Source organism: Macaca thibetana, chromosome 7 (genome assembly GCF_024542745.1).
Source record: "Macaca thibetana thibetana isolate TM-01 chromosome 7, ASM2454274v1, whole genome shotgun sequence".
Lineage (NCBI taxonomy): Eukaryota > Metazoa > Chordata > Mammalia > Primates > Cercopithecidae > Macaca > Macaca thibetana.
Window position 1 is genome coordinate 137,925,759 of NC_065584.1, and position 21,169 is coordinate 137,946,927.

The window sequence follows — 21,169 nt, forward strand, 5'->3', positions numbered from 1 at the left end:
TTTGATTTGTCCTTATCCAGCTCTACCACTCTGATCAATAGGTAGAGCACTACTGTTTTAATTTGACTCATTCTGTTATGTATTGTTTCTTTTCTGTTTGCCCTCTCCAATGTCCTTTCTATCTGTCTTAATGTTCAGTGTGAAATTTTAAGAATGAGTGAGCGCTTGGTTTAAGTAAATTGGTTCATAGAGTGTCCAGCAGTTTCCTACACACACACACACAAAATACTTAATAAGTGTCTTTTCATTAATTGAAAATGTACATATAATCATAATGAACAGTCGATGAATTAAGGCTTTCTGATGGCTAAAGTCTATTATCTAGGCGGCACATCCTGAGAGTGACATAGGGAAGAATGGTAAGGGCTTGCGCAAGCGGAAAAGTTGTTACTATAATTGTCTACTTAAATTAATATATTGATATATGTCTGACATTGTGGTATCAACTATTTAAATTAGCATTTGTCTGATACACTTTTCATCAAATCCCTATTTTTATATTAACATATGAGATATCTATCTATCCATCTATATGACTATATATTGACCACATTAGTAGTCAAGGAAAATGTAATAAAAGTATTGTATACAATGCAATTTGAGAACATAAAAGTAATATATAAGAAACTTCTGACCAATTATTGATAGTATTTTTTCCTGATAGAGCACTTAATATAAATGTAAAATGACCAAGAACACTATATAAAACATGTAAGTATGATAGAAGATTATAATTTTGACATGTTTTCCATTTCTTCATGAACACAGCAGGTAAGAGAACATTTTCTTTTGATCTCCGTTTTTCCTCCCTCTCCCACTTTGCTGACCTTGTGACTCAACCATCAAAGCTAAGTATTGGTCTCAACTGTAACTACTTACTAACATCATGGGGTACCTCAAAGCACACTTTAATGTGATGTTGAAATTTTAATATGTGATAGAAATGAGAGCCAATTTATCTACAATGGCAATGTCAGTGAGTTAAAGAATTAATTGCAATTTTAGGGGGAAAGATGAAAAGAAAATATCCGAGGCTTACCAATATTATTCAGTCACCATTCCTGCTGACAGAAGTGAATACTGGTTCCTGTCAACATTTTAGAATGAGCACCTCAGAGTATTATTTTATTCTTTAGGATTTGGCTTTATAAAATTAATACCATGAAGTCAATACTTCCTTTTGTTTAACCTTCCATCTTCCTATTATTATTGTTATTTTTTTTTGAAAAACGTGTTTCCCTCATCCTTAGCTGAATTTCAAATGCGATAAAGGCCAACCTAAATCCCAGAGAGATGATTCTATAGTAACAGTAGTTGCTTAGGCTTTTTTGCTGGGGCAGCCACAGGAAAAACAGGGACCTCCTTGATTCTAGTTAGCAATCCCCTGTCTTTGCAGAAATACTTATACTAAATCTTAAATTCCAATCCCCTTCCGAGTTACCAGTGCTAAAAAACAAACAAACAAACAAACAACAACAACAACAACAACACTGGATAGCTAACCCTAATAAGAGTAACTATCTAAGGAGAAAGGAGGCAACCCAGACTGGGGCTATTTAGAGGGAACTTTATCTGTAATCATAAACGTGAGAAGTGGCCTGACACAGTGGACAGGAAGTGGGGTTAGGAATCAGATTTGGATTGGAATGCAGGCCCCTCTACTGAATAGCTGTTTGCCTATAAGTCATTGAACTTCCTTGAGTCCCATTTTTTTAAACATAAAACAGAGATGCTGCCTCCTACTGTGCAGGGTTGTTTTTGTATTAAATGAGTAAAAACATTAAATATGTAAAACCATTAACATAATTCTTGGAACATACTAAGCACTAGATAATTGGAAGCTATTAATAAACTCTCACTTAAAAATACTCTTTTCAACAGTCCTGTGAGGGCCACTGTGTACCGTTATTCAGGTCACCCCATCCTATGGATCATATACTGCACAGCTTTGGAGGCAACACGCACACTGTGTCTGGGATCACATTCCCATTTTACAAATGTAGTAATTAGGGCTTTTAAAAAGTAAAAGACATGCCCAATAGAACACAAGTAGTCAATGGCACAGCTGGATCTTGAATCTCAGCCATGTATCTTATTTATCTCCAAAACCGTTGTTGTAGTCATTATTCATCCTTTAATTTTATTTGTCCATTAATTTAATTCATCCACGAATGCAAAAGTTATTTGCTAATTCCTTCTAGATATTGTACTAGGAACTGGGGACACAACAATGAATAAAACTGTCACCAAAATATAACTTCCATGGAGCTTACAATTTAGTAGCAGGAGGCAGATGAGATTTTTAAAAGTAACAGATGTCAGATAGTGAAGAGGCTTATGGAAAATAGTACAACAGCGAAAGGGGTAGGGAGTGCTGGGGAGGAGGTAGGGCACCTTCAGTGATAAAGTGGCACTGGAGCAAGACTTGATGGATGGTAGCAGGTGGAGGGTGAGCAGGTTGAGCCACATGAAGGTCTAGGGAAAGAACACCACAGGCAAGGGTACAGCCAATGCAAAGGTCCTCAGACCTGCTTGTCATGCTTGGGTAAGAGTAAAAAGGCTAGGGTGGCTGGAATGAGTTAAGCAGGGGGTGAACACTAAGAGATAAGGTTGGATGGGAGTGTGTATGTGATGACATACGTAAGCGGTCAGATCCTATAGGGCCTTGTGTGCTATAGTAAGGACAATGGCTTTTATTCTGAGTGAAACAGAAGCCACTGGAAGGTTATACATAGAAGAGTGAGGTTCTGACTTAGTTCTGAATAAATCATTCCGGCTGCTTGGTTGGGAACAGAGTGCAGCAGCCAAGAATAGGAGCAGAGAGATGATCAGGTGCCTACTGTGGTCATCCAGGCAGGACAGGAGGAATGCTCACAGGGGTGAGGGCAAGGGAAAGGAAGGTTGAGGGAGATGGAGTTGCTGGTGTAGTGGGTGAGAAGCAGTCAGATTCTGGGATACATTCTGAAGGTAGAACTGACACAATTACTAACAGATTGGACGTGGGGTGTGAGAGAAAGGGAAAGTTCTTGGCTTGAGCAATTGGCGATTGGAAGGATAGAACTGTCATTTACTGAGATGTCCCAAACTTGGAAAAACAGGTTTGGGAAATAAATTTGCCATTTGGCATCAAGAGAAAATCTAAACACTGAAGTTGAGAATATAATCTTCTAAAATTGCAAGAACATTATCTAATATAATAATCATTTATTTGGTAATAAAGATATTGATGCAATAAACTTTCCAATAAAACACAATAATAAAATACTTAACACCTAAGTATTTCCTATGCTGAAAAGTTTCAAATTTTTAGGCATTTCAAAGATCATTTGAAATCTATGTTTTATAAATGTTAGAATGTTATGTCTATGTTTTAAAATTATAAAATGTTCAATTTGTGTTTTTAAATATTTGATAAATGTCACCCACCTCATTTTCTAAATGAAGAAAGTAAGGCCCAGAAAAGCTAAATGACTAGCCTCAAGCCACACAGCTAGTGTAATCACAAACATAGGTAAAATCTATGTTTTATAAATGTTATTTATTTTGACATTGCTAACCAGTTATAGAAAGACTAGTTATTTCCTTTCATAGGAAAAAAAAAAAATCAGATCATATCTGTGTCAGTAGCTCCCTTACCATTTCGTGAGCAACCGTAGAAGCTTGACATATTTAAAATGTCATTCCCAGCACTTCTCACCTTATTATGTGCACATTCCATTCTGAAAGAACTGTTAGAAAAAAGATTGGCAGTATATTACTAAAAAAGCACAAAAAATTATTTGAGGAAATAAATCAAAGATATGGGTACATGACCACTTTCGCAAATTTGGAAATTGAATACAGATTATTTTTAGCAATATCTTTCACATCAATTTCTTTTGTGAATCTGATTTCCTCACTTTGTTCCCACCTAAATCTTTTTTTTTTTTTTTAGGCTCCCATCTAAAATCTTAATCCCAGTTGACCTGCACGTCTTAGTTTGCCAGTATTATCTGTGACCTATATTTACAAGACAGGTTTGCTATTTTAGGTCACATGACTACTGACTAATGCAACAAATTAAAAAAACTCAATATGTTGACATCTGTCAAAGAATTCTCCTCAGCTACCATTGGAGCCTTATGAAGGCGGGTTTTACCCTACACCAGTGTTCCCATCGCAGGAATCTTCCGAAACTGCCAGGGATGTTCTGATAAGTAGGCAGGTGTTGCCTTAAAATTCAGTTAAATCATGTGCCCAGTTGTTAAGCTTATGAAGATTTCTCAACCTTCACAACCACAGTAAAATTTCTGTGAAATGGTCAAATTTGTTGGAAGGATTTGGTGTGACAAATCCAACATACATTATTTTGATTTCTCAAAAAATAGTATCTGGGCTCTGACAGCAGATCAAATCTGGAGTGGCTGCAGCAGAGAAGCAGTCTCTCATCCTGACACGTTCATTCTATAATTTGTTTCTATGAAGAATTCTTTAAAGAGTCAACTAATGTGTGACAACATTTGAAAGGCTATTTAATGACAGGCATACCAAAAGTCCGTAAGCTTCCCTAAAGTGCACCAGACATCAGACACATCATTTCCATCCTGTAATCTGTATCAGGAATAAACTTACAATGAAAACCTCTGGCAAACAACTAAGTCCCTCATCTGCTCTGTGGGATCATGATTAGACCAATAAATCAAATTGATTAGCAACCTAAGCTTTTAAGAATTTCACAGTCACCTATACCACCCACCTCATTTTGTAAATCAGGAAAGTAAGGCCCAGAAAAGCAAAGTGACTAGCCCAAAGTCACAGAGTAGTATAATCTCAACACTCAAAAACAACAGTTATTACTAAACTGTACTATGTATAAATGAATTACTAAATAGCCTCTTCTATTTTATTCTATTTTAATATGCCAAAATATAAAATAAATGGTAAAATTTGAGGTATGAAATTTTCAATATTTTCCTTCTCTGATGATATAAAAAACATATCATCATAAGCCTTAACTTAAATGTTTCTGTTCATACTTAATTCATACCATGTATAATGGATTTCAAGACATATATGTGTTTTTGTTCATACTTAATTCATACCATGTATAATGGATTTCAAGACGTATATGTGTCTATGTATGTATATGTGTATGTATCTATGTATCTATGTAGCTATGTAGCTATCTATCTATCTATCTATCTATCTATCTATCTATCTATCTAATCTATCTACTCATTCAGCATCCCACACTATGTCTTTTTTGACACATATTATGAAAACATTGAATATTTGTTGAATGAATGAATTTTAAATCATATAGATCTATTGCCAAATTATACTCCAATCCAAACAATTAAAAGGGAGATTTTCTTAATGTTTTTTAAACCAAGAAGTTGTTGCATATTTACCCCCCACTGGAAAGAAGGAAGGAATGTTAAAGAGCTGAATATAGCAAAGAGCAAATCATGATTTTTTTTTTTTTTTTTTTTTTTTTTTTGAGACAGAGTCTTGCTCTGTCGCCCAGGCTGGGGTGCAGTGGCCGGATCTCAGCTCACTGCAAGCTCCGCCTCCCGGGTTTAGACCATTCTCCTGCCTCAGCCTCCCGAGTAGCTGGGACTACAGGCGCCCGCCACCTCGCCCGGCTAGTTTTTTGTATTTTTTAGTAGAGACGGGGTTTCACCGTGTTAGCCAGGATGGTCTCGATCTCCTGACCTCGTGATCCGCCCGTCTCGGCCTCCCAAAGTGCTGGGATTACAGGCTTGAGACACCGCGCCCGGCCATGATTTTTTTTTAATGTCATAATCTAGTATAGTCAAAATCTCTAGGTATGTCTTACCTGCCAACTCTACATGCCAATTCTAAAGGCATGTTAACTAACTTATTAACTAAAAATAGTCTGCTCAACAAATAAACTATAGTATTTGACTCTTGCAAAGAATCACAATTATTTTCCAGTCCTCTTGGAATTCCAACCTGATCTGGAAGAGTGGCTCTGTATTTATCTGACAAGTCCAAAACTTTCCTGGAAAATAAATTTACTCCTGAATAGTCTTTTATCATTTCAGTATTGCATACATCCCAACCTGGCAACATCAGTGAGAAATGATCTTCATTTGAAGCAAGTCCCAAAGAAATAGGACCCTGAAGCTTTAAAATATTGAGGTGCTTAATGCAAAGATAATCTAAATCTTTATCCACTCCCCATGGCAAAAGGCAAGACAGAAACAATTTAGCTGTGTCTACTGTAAGACTGGCATCTACTTTTCTTGATGGCTTAGGCTGCATTTTTTTGGAGATCTTCATTTTCTTCTGCCTTTTAATTCCATCATTTTCTTCTGAGAATTTGATGGTATTATCTCCTTGGGACAGGCTTTCAGTAATAGGCTTGGCTTGTGCCTCTGCTGAGAGAGGACCACAGGCAGTTTTACTCTTTCTCAGTGTCAGTGTCTTCTTCTCCACTGTGCTCTTGGCTCTTCTCAGGACCTCACTACCATAGAATGAACTGGAAGAGTCAACATCACTGAGTGGAGTTGGTAGTAAAAGTTCAACAAGGTTTTCCAGATCAAATAGAAGAATATGAAAGCCCACGTTACTCCATTTTGTCTTCACAGGCAAGACATTAAAAGGTCTTGGGCAAAATTTGGCATCAGCAACCTAAGGGAACAAAAAAATATTTTGTGTCAAAGTTCTTGCTTATTAAGTTATTTTATTAAAGATTCCATGATGTTAAAGTGGCATTTTAAAAAAGTATTAATTTGCAGAGTAGCTAAAGGCAAGTCATTTTAATTTTTTTGTCTTAGCTATAAAAAAATTCCTTTCTAAATTAAATATTCTATATTCTAACATTCTTTGAAAACTTCTTTTCTTTTTTCCTAAATTTTATTTTTCCTCTAAATAAATATGAATTATATCTCTGGAGTAAGATGGTACTAGATTAACATCCTTTAATATACACTCTCACATCTTTCTACTATTATAGTCATAAAGACATACAAGGACAAGTTTGGTTTGAAAACTGAGGAGAACAAATGTAAGAACGCAAGCAAAAACTAAATATTTTAACAACAATGGTGCTTCCAAATTTGTTAAAATTGCAAGTAATTGAAATGTTGACTAATGTCATATTGCTCTAAGAAAAACCCAAAAAACTCACCTTGTTGTCTTGCATTTGATTTTTCCCCAAAGGCTGGCACAGTGGGTTCCCATACTTCTACTACGTTCTTGCTAATTTATGAGGCATTCCTTGAATACCTTATTCCCTCATATCAACCCACTACTCTCTAAACTCTTCCTTGCTTTCCTTCTTCTTTCTAGGACTTAGGATTTCCTTATAGAATATGAAAAATTTATTTCTTTATTGTATGTTTCCTCCACTAGCATTCAACCCCACCTTTGCAGGAATTTTGTATGTTAGTTGCCTCAAGTGCCTACAAAACAATGCTGCTATATAGCATTATCAAGAGACTCAATTAATGTCTGTTGAATTAATAATTAGCAAATTTATACAATGGAACACAATTTAAATAATTTAAAATGGTGGTGTAAATTGTATCGATTGGTGAAAAACATGTTATTACGCAGACAAAATAATTCTCCATTAGTAAAATTTTAGGTACAAAAATAGATATTTAAAAATTTGACATATATCTCTATCTACATTTATATATAAAAATGTACATATATAGAGAATAAGTAAATACAAATAAATAAAGTCACAAAGGATATGAACCAAAATGTTACCAACAGTTAACATTTAATTGGGAAGAAGGAATTAATTGGGAAGAAGAAATTAAAATGATCTTTATTTATACTACGGTGTGTTGTGTTTTTGATTTGGTTTCCTGAAATTTTTTACAGAGATGATATATTTAATTTTCAATAATACAAAAGGAAAGTTTAAAAAGAAAACCATTACAAATTATAAGTGTTAAATAATGAAATGGAGAACGAATTGTAAAGAGCACATTTGTTTGTCAATAATTGTTAATGTAATTATTAACAAATAATTTTTGCAAATCAATAATAAGAAGAGGATCTTACAGATGGATGAATGGGCAAAGGTAATAACAATTCACAAAACAAATATTCAAAAGTTACAATATGAAAAATTTTTACTACAAGTAGTAACCAGAAAAATGAAATTAAAATAATACCATTCATTGGCCTATTAATTTCACCAACATTATGTTCGTCAAAGAAGCCAGACATAAAAGAATTAACTGTATGTAATTCCATCCCTGTTATTTTCAAAAGACAGGAGAAAACAAAACAAGAGGGTTTAAGGATACATTCATAAACAATAAATCTACAAAGCTAGAGGCTACCTTTTGAGGACTGGGAAACTATAGCTTCTGGGGCGCTCACATATTTTATTTCTGGATCTATGTAGTGATTATGAAGGTGTGTGCTTTACGACCATTGAGTTGTACATTTTTGTGCTGCATTGTTTACTTTTTTCTCTATGTGTTATATATTTCATGGTAAATAAATAATGTAAATGAACTGTTTAAGGAATATTAACAAAGTGCCTCCATTTGGACTAAAAAGTAGACTATGTCCTGATTTTTTTTACCCCTGCATACTGTCAGAAAGTAACCAGTATTTGAATTTTGTGCTTATAATTTCTTTGCTTTTGTTTAGGTCTTAACCTTAAATATGTATTCCTATTTGACCTATTTAATCTTGCATGTTTGCCAAATTCCCGATTACATCTCCCACTTATTTAGACCATGTTTAATTTCTTTTGATAGTTTTATAATCACTCAAAAATATGTTTATATTACTTGCCTATCAGTTATTTTAACTCTGCAGTACCTATAACTATGGGCCCTCTTAAAATTTATTACTTTTGTTGCCTCTTTTTTTTCCTGCTAGAATTTTGTCAATTTTGATACTCTTTTTAAAGAATCAACTTTTGACTTTGTTTATCCTCTCAATGGAATAATGTTTTTCTTAAAAGGTAGTCTTGCTAAGTATACAATTTTAGCTTGACTTATTTTCTCCCAGTATTGGTGAAGAAAGGATTATTATTCTGCAGTCTCTGTCTTCCTCTGATGCAGTTGAGAAGTCAGCTGCTAGTCTGTCACACCATCTGTCTTTTCTCTCTGCTGTTTGATTAGATCCTCTAGGCTTTAATATTCCACAGCTTCACTATGATTCTTCTAGGTGTGGATGTTTTCCCTAGTCCTCCACTGTATCTGAGCCTCCCTATCTTTCATCAACTTTGTGAAGTTGTTGGGCTTATCCTATTGAATATTTTCTCTCATCATACCATTATCCCCTTATGGGACACTGACCAGGTATTTGTCAGAGGCTCTATCCCCTTACATTTTTTCATCTCTTTGTCTTTCTGTACCTCATGTGGGGCAAGCTCTTCAAAATTTTTCTTTTAGTTTGCCAATTTTCTTCTCACCTGTGTTTAATATGTCACTTAACTTATGCACTGAGTTCCTAATTTTGATTTTTACATTTTTCATTTCCAGAAGTTCTATTTGGTTCTTTAAAAAAAAAAAAAGGTCATTTTTATAGACAGTTATGTCTTAACCATATTTTAAAATCATTCTTATATTTTTAAACATACTTATTATACTTTGCATCTATAATTAAAGTTTCTAAAATCTTTGTGGATATGGCTCTGCTTTTTTATTTTGCTGATGTTTTCCTGTTTCCGTGTATGTTTTATAATTGTGTGTGTGTGTGTGTGTGTGTATATGAAATATGATCAGTGAGAATCCTTTGAGATATATGTGAGGGTGCACTCTTTAAGAGAGGATTTTAGTTTTTGAATACCAGTTACCCAGGGGTACTACCAAATAGGGCCCTCTTTAAACAAAATTTCCAGCTTAAAAAGTTTTCATTCCTTGAAGGTAGTGTGAATTCTGACTCAAGATTAAGGTTATTTTTTTTTTTTTTTTTTTGAGACGGAGTCTCGCTGTGTCACCCAGGCTGGAGTGCAGTGGCCGGATCTCAGCTCACTGCAAGCTCTGCCTCCCGGGTTTTTACGCCATTCTCCTGCCTCAGCCTCCCGAGTAGCTGGGACTACAGGCGCCCGCCACCTCGCCCGGCTAGTTTTTTTTTTTTTTGTATTTTTTAGTAGAGACGGGGTTTCACCGTGTTAGCCAGGATGGTCTCGAACTCCTGACCTCGTGATCCGCCCGTCTTGGCCTCCCAAAGTGCTGGGATTACAGGCTTGAGCCACCGCGCCTGGCACCCAAGATTAAGGTTATTAATACTTAAGCAAAAGTACTTTCCCCCCTCCATCTAGGGCTGAGACCAACAAAGACAAATATTTTTATTCATTCTCTTCTTGTGTGAAAAAATATTGCTCACCTTGGTTGGCTTTTTCATTGAATACGCAGCTCTTAGGGGACAATGAACTTATGCTGTGGTATCCTATCCAACTTCCTATCACTGCACTGGACCTGGAAATTCTCTCTTTTAACCTTTAGAGTGGTTTAAACTAAACCTAAAAGTACCCGGGGATTAGCAAATGCTCTTTCAGCCTTCTCCAACCTGTCTGGAATTGTGATCTCATTTTGCTTTTTACTTGTAAGAACTTCTGTAAATTTCTTGTTAATTCAAATATGCATTATTTTCAAAGATAAATTTTAAAAGAGCGTAATCTTGATTTGTAGAGAAATGAACAGGACTGATGTTCAGACTATTAGCCAACAAATAGATAAACATTGGATTTGCAAATAGCATTAAAAATTGAATATTCAGTTTTGATAATGGAGGGAGTAAACAGACATTCTTATACACTGCAAGATTAGTGTAAGCTGGTACTTATTTTAGGGAAGGCAAGTTGCCAACGTGTATTAATAATCTTAAAATGTTACATACTCTTTAATGTAGAAATTATTTTAAAAGTAATTTATCCTAAAGGTATGATTAGAAATATGCACAAAGTCATACGAAAAAATGGTCATTGAAAATTTTTCTATTTCAATAAGCTGAAAATAACTTAAATGTCCCATACAATAGATTTGGCTGAATACATTATGGCATATATATATATGCAAAATACATTATGACATACATATATATGCCAAAAATTCATATATATTGTCAATGGAAAATATTTAAAATTTTAAAAATATAATCCCATTTTCTATAAAATTGCAGATTTCTTAAAATTTTTTTGATATATTTATTTTTTAAATTTCTACAAAAACTTATATTTTACTATGCCAAACAAAAAGCTCTTCTAAAAATAGTAATCAAAATGGCCAACCCAGAAATAAACCTAAATACTTACAGCCAACTGATCTTCAACAAAGCAAACAAAAACAAAGTGAGGAAAGGACACCCTATGCAACAAATGGTGCTGGGATAATTGGCTAGCCACTAGAAGGAGAATGAAACTGGATCCTCATCTCTCACCTTAAACAAAAAATCAACCCATGATGGATCAAGGACTTAAATCTCAGACCTGAAAATATAAAAATTCTAGAAGATAACATTGGAAAAACTCTTCTAGACATCAGCCTAGACAAGGATTTCATGACCAACAACCCAAAAGCAAATGCAATAAAAACAAAGATTAAACAGCAGGGACTTAATTAAACTAAAGAGCTTCTGCATGGCAAAAGAACAGTCAGCAGAGTAAACAGACAACCCATAGAGTGGGCGAAAACTTCACAATCTATACATCTAACAAAGGACTGATATCCAGAATCTACAATGAACTCAAACAAATCAGTAAGAAAAATACAAACAATTCCATCAAAAAGTGGGCTAAGAACATGAATAGAAAATTATCAAAAGAAGATATACAAATCGCCAACAAACATATAAAAAATGTTCAACATCACTAATGATCAGGATAATGCAAATCAAAACCACAATGCAATACTACTTTACTCTTGCAAGAATGGCCATAATAAAAAAATAAAAAAATAGATGTTGGCATGGATGCGGTAAACAGGGAGTGCTTCTACACTGCCGGTGGGAAGGTAAACTACCACAACCACTATGGAAAACAGTGTGGAGATTCCTTAAAGAACTAAAAGTAGAACTACCATTTGATCCAGCAGTCCCACTACTGGGTATCCATCCAGAGGAAAATAAGTCATTATATGAAAAAAATACTGGTACAACCATGTTTATAGCAGTACAATTCTCAATTGCAAAACTGGGGAGTCAACCCAAATGCCCATCAATCAATGAGTGGATAAAGAAACTGTGATATATATATATACGAAAACATCGTATGTTTTCACTCATAAGTGGGAGCTAAGCTGTGAGAATGCAAAGGCGTAAGAATGACACAACAAACTTTGGGGACACAGCGGGAAAAGGTGGGAAGGGGATGACGAATAAAAGACTACAACTGTATGCAGTGTATACCACTTGGGTGATGGGTGCAACAGAATCTCATAATCACCACTAAAGCTTTTAATCATGTAATCAAACACCACCTGTTCCCCAATAACCTATGGAAAAATAAACATTTTTTTAAAAAAGAAACTATCATCAGAGTGAAGAGACAACCTACAGAATGGGAGAAAATTTTGCAATCTATGCATCTGACAAAGCCCTAATATCCAGAATCTACAAGGAACTTAAACAAATTTACAAGAAAAAAACAAACAACCCCATTGAAATGTGGGCAAAAGGACAAGAATAGACACTGTTCAACAGAAGACATTTATGTGGTCAACTAACATATGAAAAAAGCTCATAATCATTGATCATTAGAGAAATGCAAATCAAAACCGCAATGAGATACCATCTCATGACATTCAGAATGGTGATCATTAAAAAGTCAAGAAACGACAGATAATAGCAGGGCTTTAGAAAAACAGGACCAACTTTTACACTGTTGGTGGACATGTAAATTAGTTCAACCACTGTGGAAGACAGTGCAGCGATTCCTCGAAGACCTAGAACCAGAAATAGAATCCGACCCAGCAATCCCATTACTGGGTATGTATCCATAGGAATATAAATCATTCTATTATAAAGATACATGCAAGTTCATTGCAGCACTAGTCACAATAGCAAAGATATGGAATCAACCCAAATGCCCATCAATGATAGACTGGATAAGGAGAAAGTGGTACATATATACCATAGAATACTACACAGCCATAAAAAAGAATGAGATGCGTCCTTTACAGGGACAATGGATGGAGCTGCAAGCCATTATCCTCAGCAAACTAATGGGAAAGAAAAAACGAACACCCATGTCCTAATTTATAAGGGGGAGCTGAACAATGAGAACACATGGACACAGGGAGGGGAAAACACACACACCAGGGGCAGTCTGAGGAGGGAGCAGGGGGAGGGAGAGCATCAGGATAAATAGCTAATGCATGCTGGCCTTAATGCCTAGTTGATGGGTTTTGACAGGCACAGCAAACCACCATGGCACACGTTTACCTATGTAACAAACTTGTACATCCTACATATGTATCCCAGAACTAAATTAAACTAAACTAAAATATAATTAAATTAAATTAAATAAAGGACCCTAGGGAAAAAAGAAAATGTCAACGATATGACTAGCCAAATGTTTTTAACATGTACTACCCTCCCCCAAAACAGTTGCATTGATGAAATTAAACTTAAAAGCATAAGAACAAAATTCACAAGATCAATAATCAAAGGCTAATATTTTAGGCATATAAAGAACTCACATAAATTAATGTGTAAAATACTCATACCATCACAAGAGATAAACAAAGAGATAAAAATATTGCAGAGAGAAATAGTTTTTAAATCATTAGTCTCAAAAAAGTATAAAATTTTGTATACTATACTGGTTTTGATTTTCTTAACTTTTTTTTTCAACTTTTATTGTAGATTCAGGGGATACATCTGCAGATTTGTAGTTTGGGATACGATTGATCCCAACACCCAGGTACTGAGCATAGTACCCAACAGTTGGTTTTTCAACCCACAGTCCTCTTTCATTTTTCACTTAGTAGTCCCCAGTGTCTATTGTTGTCATCTTTATGTTCACAAGTACTCATTGTTTAGTATCCATTGATAAGTGAGAATATGCAGTATTTGACTTTCTGTTCCTGTGTTAATTAACTTAGGATAATTATCTCCAGCTGCATCCATGTTGCTGCTAAGAACATGACTTCTAAGTAGCATTATATGCTTTCTCTCTCTCTCTCTCTCTCTCCATATATATATATACACACACACACACACGCGTCCACCCCCCCCACACACACATATATCACACTTTCTCTATCCAATCCATTGTTGATGGGCACCTAGGTTGATTCCATGTCTTTGCTTCGTGAATAGTGCTGCAATGAACATACAAGATCATGTGTCTTTTTGGTAGAACTTTATTTTCTTTTGGATATATACCCAGTAATGAGATTGCTGGGTCAAATCGTAGTTCTTTTTTAAATTCTTTGAGAAATCTCCACACTGCTTTCCACAGTAGGTAAACTAATTTACATTCCCACCAAGTATAAGTATACACTGTATACATTCCCACTCATAAATATACACTGTATAAGTATACCCTGTTCTCTGTGGCCTCACCAGCATTGGTTGTTTTTTGATGTTTAATCACAGCCATTCTGACTGGCATGAGATGGTAACTCATTGTGGTTTGGAGTTGCATTTCTATGATAACTAGTGATGTTGAGCATCTTTTCATATGTTTCTTGGCCACTTGTATGTCTTCTTTTGAGAAGTACATGCTCATGTCTTTTCCCATTTTTAATGGAGTTATTTATTTTTTGCTTGTTCAATTGTTTAAGTTCCCTATAGATTCTGGCTATTAGACCTTTGTTGGGTGCATTGCAAATATGAGAAGACCTCTGAAGTGATGGCTAGAAGAAGGGTAAGAAGGTATGCATATAGCGTGAACTGAGAAAATTTCAGAATGGCTGGAAGGAAGAATATGGGAAGGTAGAGAATGAGCTACACAGAAGAGATGAGGTACAGATTACATAGATCTGTATAAACTCTACGGACCACTAAATGTATTCTAAGAATGGTTGTAACTCTTGAAGGGGCATTTAAGCTAAGAAGTCACCTACTCACAAACTATAGCTGTGGTTTCTTCTGGATTACTGGTTAATCAAGCAGGCTGAAGGCAGAGTTCTGCGCTCCTATGCACTTCCACTTCCTCAAAGCTATAACCTCTGTCTCAGCACCTAGATCTTCTCAACTTTTGCGCCAATCAAAATTATAGCAATGATTCGAACAATATTTCTTGTTCTTCTCTTATTATTTTGTGGTCCACACAGCCACAATAGGCCTACTGCACTGCCATAAACAAAAATCCTAAATTTCTGTTCTTAAATATGGTCACCTTATCAAAGAAGCAACTGAATATTTTACATTATTTTAAAATCGTAAATGTTATTCCAAATTTAATTAACATACAAGAGAGTTGGCTTCCATTTGAAAATTTATTTTTTAACTTTTTTTAAGTTATTTTTTAATATTTTTAATAAAAAATTTATTTTTTAACTTATTTTTAAGTCATTTTTAAGTTAAAAAATTTATACTTGATTTTCAAAGTATAAATCATTGCTATGTTTTAATGTATTAAAATTATTAAACATAATTCCAGCCAGTCATCACTGTTTGAAACTTTAGGAAGTATATGTTAAAAGTCTTATTACCAAAGGGCCTTGAAAACGTAAGACTATCATTCTGGAAATAAATAACCCAGAAAAATAACAGTAAATGCCCATAATATTATTTTCTGAGTTTTCACATTTTATAGATTGGGCAGACACAATATTCAGCAATGTTTAGCAAAGGCTGTAGTTAGTATTAACTTTAATTTTATGTTACCTATATGCAATATATTTCACAGACAAAAATTCTATTAAAAGTAGCACACTAAATGCAAAAATGCAAATGTAATTATGTTAATTTTAGGATGATAAAATATATCTAAAACATCATTCTAACGAAAGTGTTTTGGAAACATTCATTAATCTGATTGCAATCTTTAAAAGTCTAGAACAAGTAATTAAATGCAAGAAGTATTTCATCCCATCTATGCAACTGCAAAAATGTGAGAATACAAATTTTAAGTGATTGATTTACATGTTGTTTATAAAATGCTATCTGCTTGCCTGACAGATAATTCCCCAACATGTGATTTCCAGGTACTGCATCACAGAGAAGGTCCTGGTATTTTCCTCAAAAATCATCACTTTTACTACTACTCTCTGAAATCCCAGGTTGAGGAAAGAGAGGAGGTATTATTTATAATTGGTAAAGCAAGAGGGTGGCACTAAAGGACAATCCATTCCAACCTCTCAACTTCGGAGAGTCTGGGAGTAAAATAATGCTGATACATCTACATGTGAATGCTATAAACAGCAGGTGGGGAGTAGGCAAAGGCACACAGGGTTGAATTCTTTGTGTGGAGTAGAAAGACTTTGGGAAAAGCTACTGAGCCTGAAAGTCTGCAAGTAGAATCCCAGATGGCTGGCAGGCCAAAATTATTCCTCTGCTACCCACAAGAGCCCAGAATAATTAAAACCAAAGCCAACAACACAAAATTCAAACTGTAAGCAATCCAAAGAACATATAAAAAGGAAAAACAGAAAGGACCAACTGTTCAGACAAAAAAAAAAAAAATGTAATAGGTGTGAAAAAGTACGAGTCTAACACTTTTATCTGAAAAACAAAAAAGTGCATTGATTTATTTTCTTTTTCCTTCAGCCTACTATGTTTCTCTTGTGCTTTCTTCTTCCTTTTCTCACTGATTCAGAAAGACAAAATGGTTAAACAAGACTGGTTTTACTCCTAGCTTCTGAAGGTAGAAACGCACTTTCTAGCAACATGTTCTGGTAACTTCTTTCTCAAAACATTTTGGATCCCCCAATGAGTTTGTTATGAAAAAATTTGACCTGCCCAAGCTACTACAACCATGAAATAGATTACATAAGACTGATGCTTAAAGCTACCCTCATCTTCTCACTTTTGTGACTTTGTACAGTAACACTTAATATAAATATTTAAATACAAAGTGAGGAAATATAGGCAGCAGTTGCTAAAACATTTTAGATATTTCCTTATCTTCCTGAATGAAGAATTTAGAAATTGTCTAATTTGACTCTCTCTCCTCACACTAAGGGAAAATGAGAGAGATAAGGGAAATGATTCGTTCTAAGTTACCCATCTGGCAAACAACTCAACCAAGATTCCCAAGTCTGTTTTTCCTAACTATTCTACTGATGACATTATCCACTTAGATTCTTCAAAGAATGAAATAATATTTTTATTTATTATTTTTAAAACATACAAGGGTCTTTATTAGCTAAACACTCATTTTATAATACACCACAGTCACTGAGTTGCATAAGGAAGGAAAAGTCATCATCATGTGAAAACATTCACTAATGAACTAGTCACATATAACATTAGTACCTAAACACTCCTTGCCTTATAACATAAAGACTTAGCCCCATCTATTAGACTTGGACCGGTTATCTGATGATGCAATTCAGTTGTAGAGTAGATAGCAAATAGTGTTAAAGATGTAGGATTACACTAACAGTGACAGCAGAACTCTGAGTCATAACCAATGCCATTGACAAATAAGGATGTAACAGAGAAAACCAGATAGCTTGAGAAAACTAACTCAGAAGCTTCAAATGAAAAATGTTTTAATGTAAAGTGTACAAGTTAGGCCTGTGGAAAGCTTGATTATCTTTCAAATTCTTTTCTAGAACAAAACTCCTTATTACTCTTAGTGAAATTCAAACATAAAATAAAAGATGACATATTGTGAACCATACAGTTTAATTAGAAAAAAAACCACAAAACAAAACTCGCTTGATTCATTATATAGTCATTTAAAAAATTAGTGCCTAATTGCAATCATAAATTTACATTTTGCTCAATATAAATAAGTTACATTATTTTACATGGTTAATTTCATTTTTAAGTTAAAAAAATTTTTTTTAAATCCCCTTAACAGTTCTCCACTTAGCTAACCCATCCGATTAATCTGTGCTCTCCAATCCCTCTGACCACTGGTATACTACTTTCCACTTTCTGCATTCTACTCATAGCAACTGAGATATTTACTTTCCAGTAATTTTAATTCTCTTTGTTCTCAACCTTCTTTTCCCAGTTGTGCTTATCACATTAATTACATATTTTAATAAGCTAGGTAAAAATTGAAGAATTCTGTGTATACAATTTAGTTCAAAGAAGACAAAGTTTAGTAATCTGAAAGACCCTGTGGAATCCACATTCTAGTTACTCCACAAGTTTCTAAATTACTTCTACATTTTAGGTAAATAAAAACTATAAGTCACAGCTGAAGCATTAGGAGTATAGTTAATGCAAAATAAAAGAATTAGGAAATTTAAACTATGAATCTACAATCAAGGGAAAGAATGTCCATCAATAGGTTTATAACAATGGAAGGTTTTCAAGTGAGAGATGGCACAGATGACACACAAAAAAATTGACATCCATGTACTATATTACTATATTACTGAGAAATTATTTAATGATTAGCCTACATCATAAGTTTGACAAGAAAAGAGAGTGTAATTTCTTGATGTAGAAAGTTTTCTGAGAAACAAGTCTACAATGTAGATAAATTTATAACCTAACTTATAAGTAGTTAACTTTAAAACTTATGCCATAAAAAGGTAGAGAATATGGTACTTAGATATAAAAAGAAATTACAGTAGATGTTTACATCTTTGCTGCTAAAAATTTCAAATAACTAACTGTGTTATGACAAATTAACAAATTATAAATATTTTGAAAATATGAGTTGATTTCTAGTCAAGATGACAAAGTTTAGACTTTGAAGTAAACTATTTTTGTTTAATTCACACCAACAATAGCTTTTTTAATTTAAAAAAAAAAAAAAAAACTTAAAATGTTTAGCTAAGCTCAAAAACAAAATAAACATGTTGGAAGACCACAAATGGAAAGAAACACAAAGTGCTAAGTGAAGCTAAAGTCACAGGCCTGCTTACCAACAAGTCTATAAGCAGATAACAAGGCCTTAGAGTCAACTTCTGAGGCTAAATGTCAGGCCATTGGCAGGTGGACAACCTAGAAAAATCCTAATCTAACTTTTAACTCAATCAACCCATAAGCTAGTTCACTGATTAGACAGACATACACCCAACATTAATGCCGTCCAGGTACCATTCTAGACTAAAGGCCTTGATAAGGTATGCAGACACGTACCTAAAACTAACAGACAATATCAGCTGGGGCGGGGGGGCGGGGAGGGGGAGAGAGAGAGAGAGAGAGAGAGAGAGAGAGAGAATACAGCAAAACAAAAAACCCAAGAGAAAAAATTTTTCTCTAGAAATGAGCTTGCAAACCAAACTTCTATAACATAGGGAAAGTAATACTTGGAAAGATAGCTACAAATATAAAAGCTGAAACATATGTTAATTCCAGATAAAATTAGTGCCATAGAAGGGACTGAAAATGTATTATTTATGACCATCAAAGAGAAATCAGAGGAATGACATTCATAAAAATGACCAAGAAGTTATGGAAGAATAAAAAGTAAAAATAAAATGAATAAAAGAAAAAGAGTTTTTTAGAAATATTAGGAAAAGTATAATAGTTATATTAAAAATGTGGTAGGGGCAGAACTTCTGGGTTAATTAAGTCCACTGAAAACATGCTCCTTCAAAAAAGGCAAAAGAATTCAAGAAATAACCAAAGGTTTGTGATAAGGATCTTATCTTCCCTAGTAAAATGGCTGGATGTCAGTAATAACAGTGAGCGTCATAGCATTTTAATTTGCCTTTTTCTCATCGCCCCTCTCTAGCTCCACAGTCTTGAAAATCAGCAGTTTGGCAATCATGGTGGCCCTGAAAACCAGCAGCCTACCAGTCACTGGACGAGACATATATGTTTAAAGACCCTCAAAAATCCTCATCGCCACAAAACTGGCAATATTTCACCTGCCTCCCAGCTCCCTGAGAAGTCCCATTTGCCAACCTTATCATTATTTGGGAAATTTACAAGTATGTGCAAATTAAACAATACACTCCTAAATAATTAGTGGGGAAAAATCAAAGTAATGAAAGAGGGGTATCATCACTGATCTTACAAAGGTTTTTTAAAAGATCTCAGAGAAATACTATGAATAGCTATCTGCCAGCAAATTAGGAAATCAAGATGAAAGGGACAAATTTTTAAAAAGACATAAACAACCAAAACTGGCATAAGAAGAAATAGAAAGCAGAACAGCCCTATACCAGTAAAGAAATTGAATTAGTAGTTAAATATCTTTCTATACAGAAAAGACCAGGTCCAGATGACTTCACTGTTAATTTCTACCAAACATTTAAAGCAGAGTTAATACCAGTTCTTGATAAATACCTTCAAAAAAATACAAGTGGTATGGGGACACTTCCCAACTCACTCTAAGCGGCCAGTACTACCCTAATACTGAAACCAAACAGAGATATCACAAGATAAGAAAACTACAGACCCATAACCCTTATAATTATAGACACAAAAATCCTCAAGAATATACTCACAAAGCAAATCTAGCGAAACCTAAAAATAATTTTACACCATGACCAACTAGAATTTATCGTACAAATATAGTTGACTTAATACACAAAAATCCATTCACATAATGTATCATATTAATAGAATAAAAAACAAAACATATGACTATCCCAATAGATACACAAAAAGCATTTGAAAAAATCAAACACAATTTCATAATAAAAAACATCCAACAAACTAGGAATAGAAAAGAACTTCTGCAACCTGATAGAGAGTATCTGTGGAAAACCCACACCTAACATAACACTTACGGTGAAAAACCAAATGCTTTCCTCCTAAGATCAGGAATAGGACAAGTATGTCCTTTCTTGTTGGTTCTATTTAACATTGTAATAGACATCCTGGACAGGGTGATTAAGAAAGAAAAATAAATGAGAAGCATCCAGATTGGAAGGAAGGAAGTAAAATTGTCTATATTTGTAGATTACATAGTATCATATACACTTAGGTATCCACAAAAAAAAAAAAAAAAAAAAAAAAAAAAAAAAACCTATTTGAACTAACCAATGAGTTTAGCAAAGTTGTAGTATACAATATCAACGTAGAAAATTAATATTTTTTGGATCTGTGTTCCTGCCCAAATCTCGTGTTGAAGTATAATTCCTGATGCTGCAAAAAATTGTCTATATTTGCAGATTACATAATATTGTATATATAAAACACTAAGGTATCCACACAC

General features: G+C 34.2%; 1 protein-coding gene across 4 annotated transcripts in view; it reads right to left on the reverse strand.

Moving 5' to 3' along the window:
* WDR72 (WD repeat domain 72) overlaps nucleotides 1–21,169 on the reverse strand; it is a 233,094-nt gene that overhangs the window by 88,534 nt on the left and 123,391 nt on the right. For 3 of the 4 annotated variants that reach the window (XM_050797920.1, XM_050797919.1, XM_050797918.1), the window contains exons 15-16: nucleotides 5,819–6,636; nucleotides 3,637–3,728 (exon numbers count right to left, since the gene is read on the reverse strand). In XM_050797920.1, the coding sequence (XP_050653877.1) occupies nucleotides 3,637–3,728; nucleotides 5,819–6,636 (910 nt within the window). The remainder of the gene's footprint in view (nucleotides 1–3,636; nucleotides 3,729–5,818; nucleotides 6,637–21,169) is intronic. The other variant, XR_007727439.1, reaches the window with a different exon arrangement.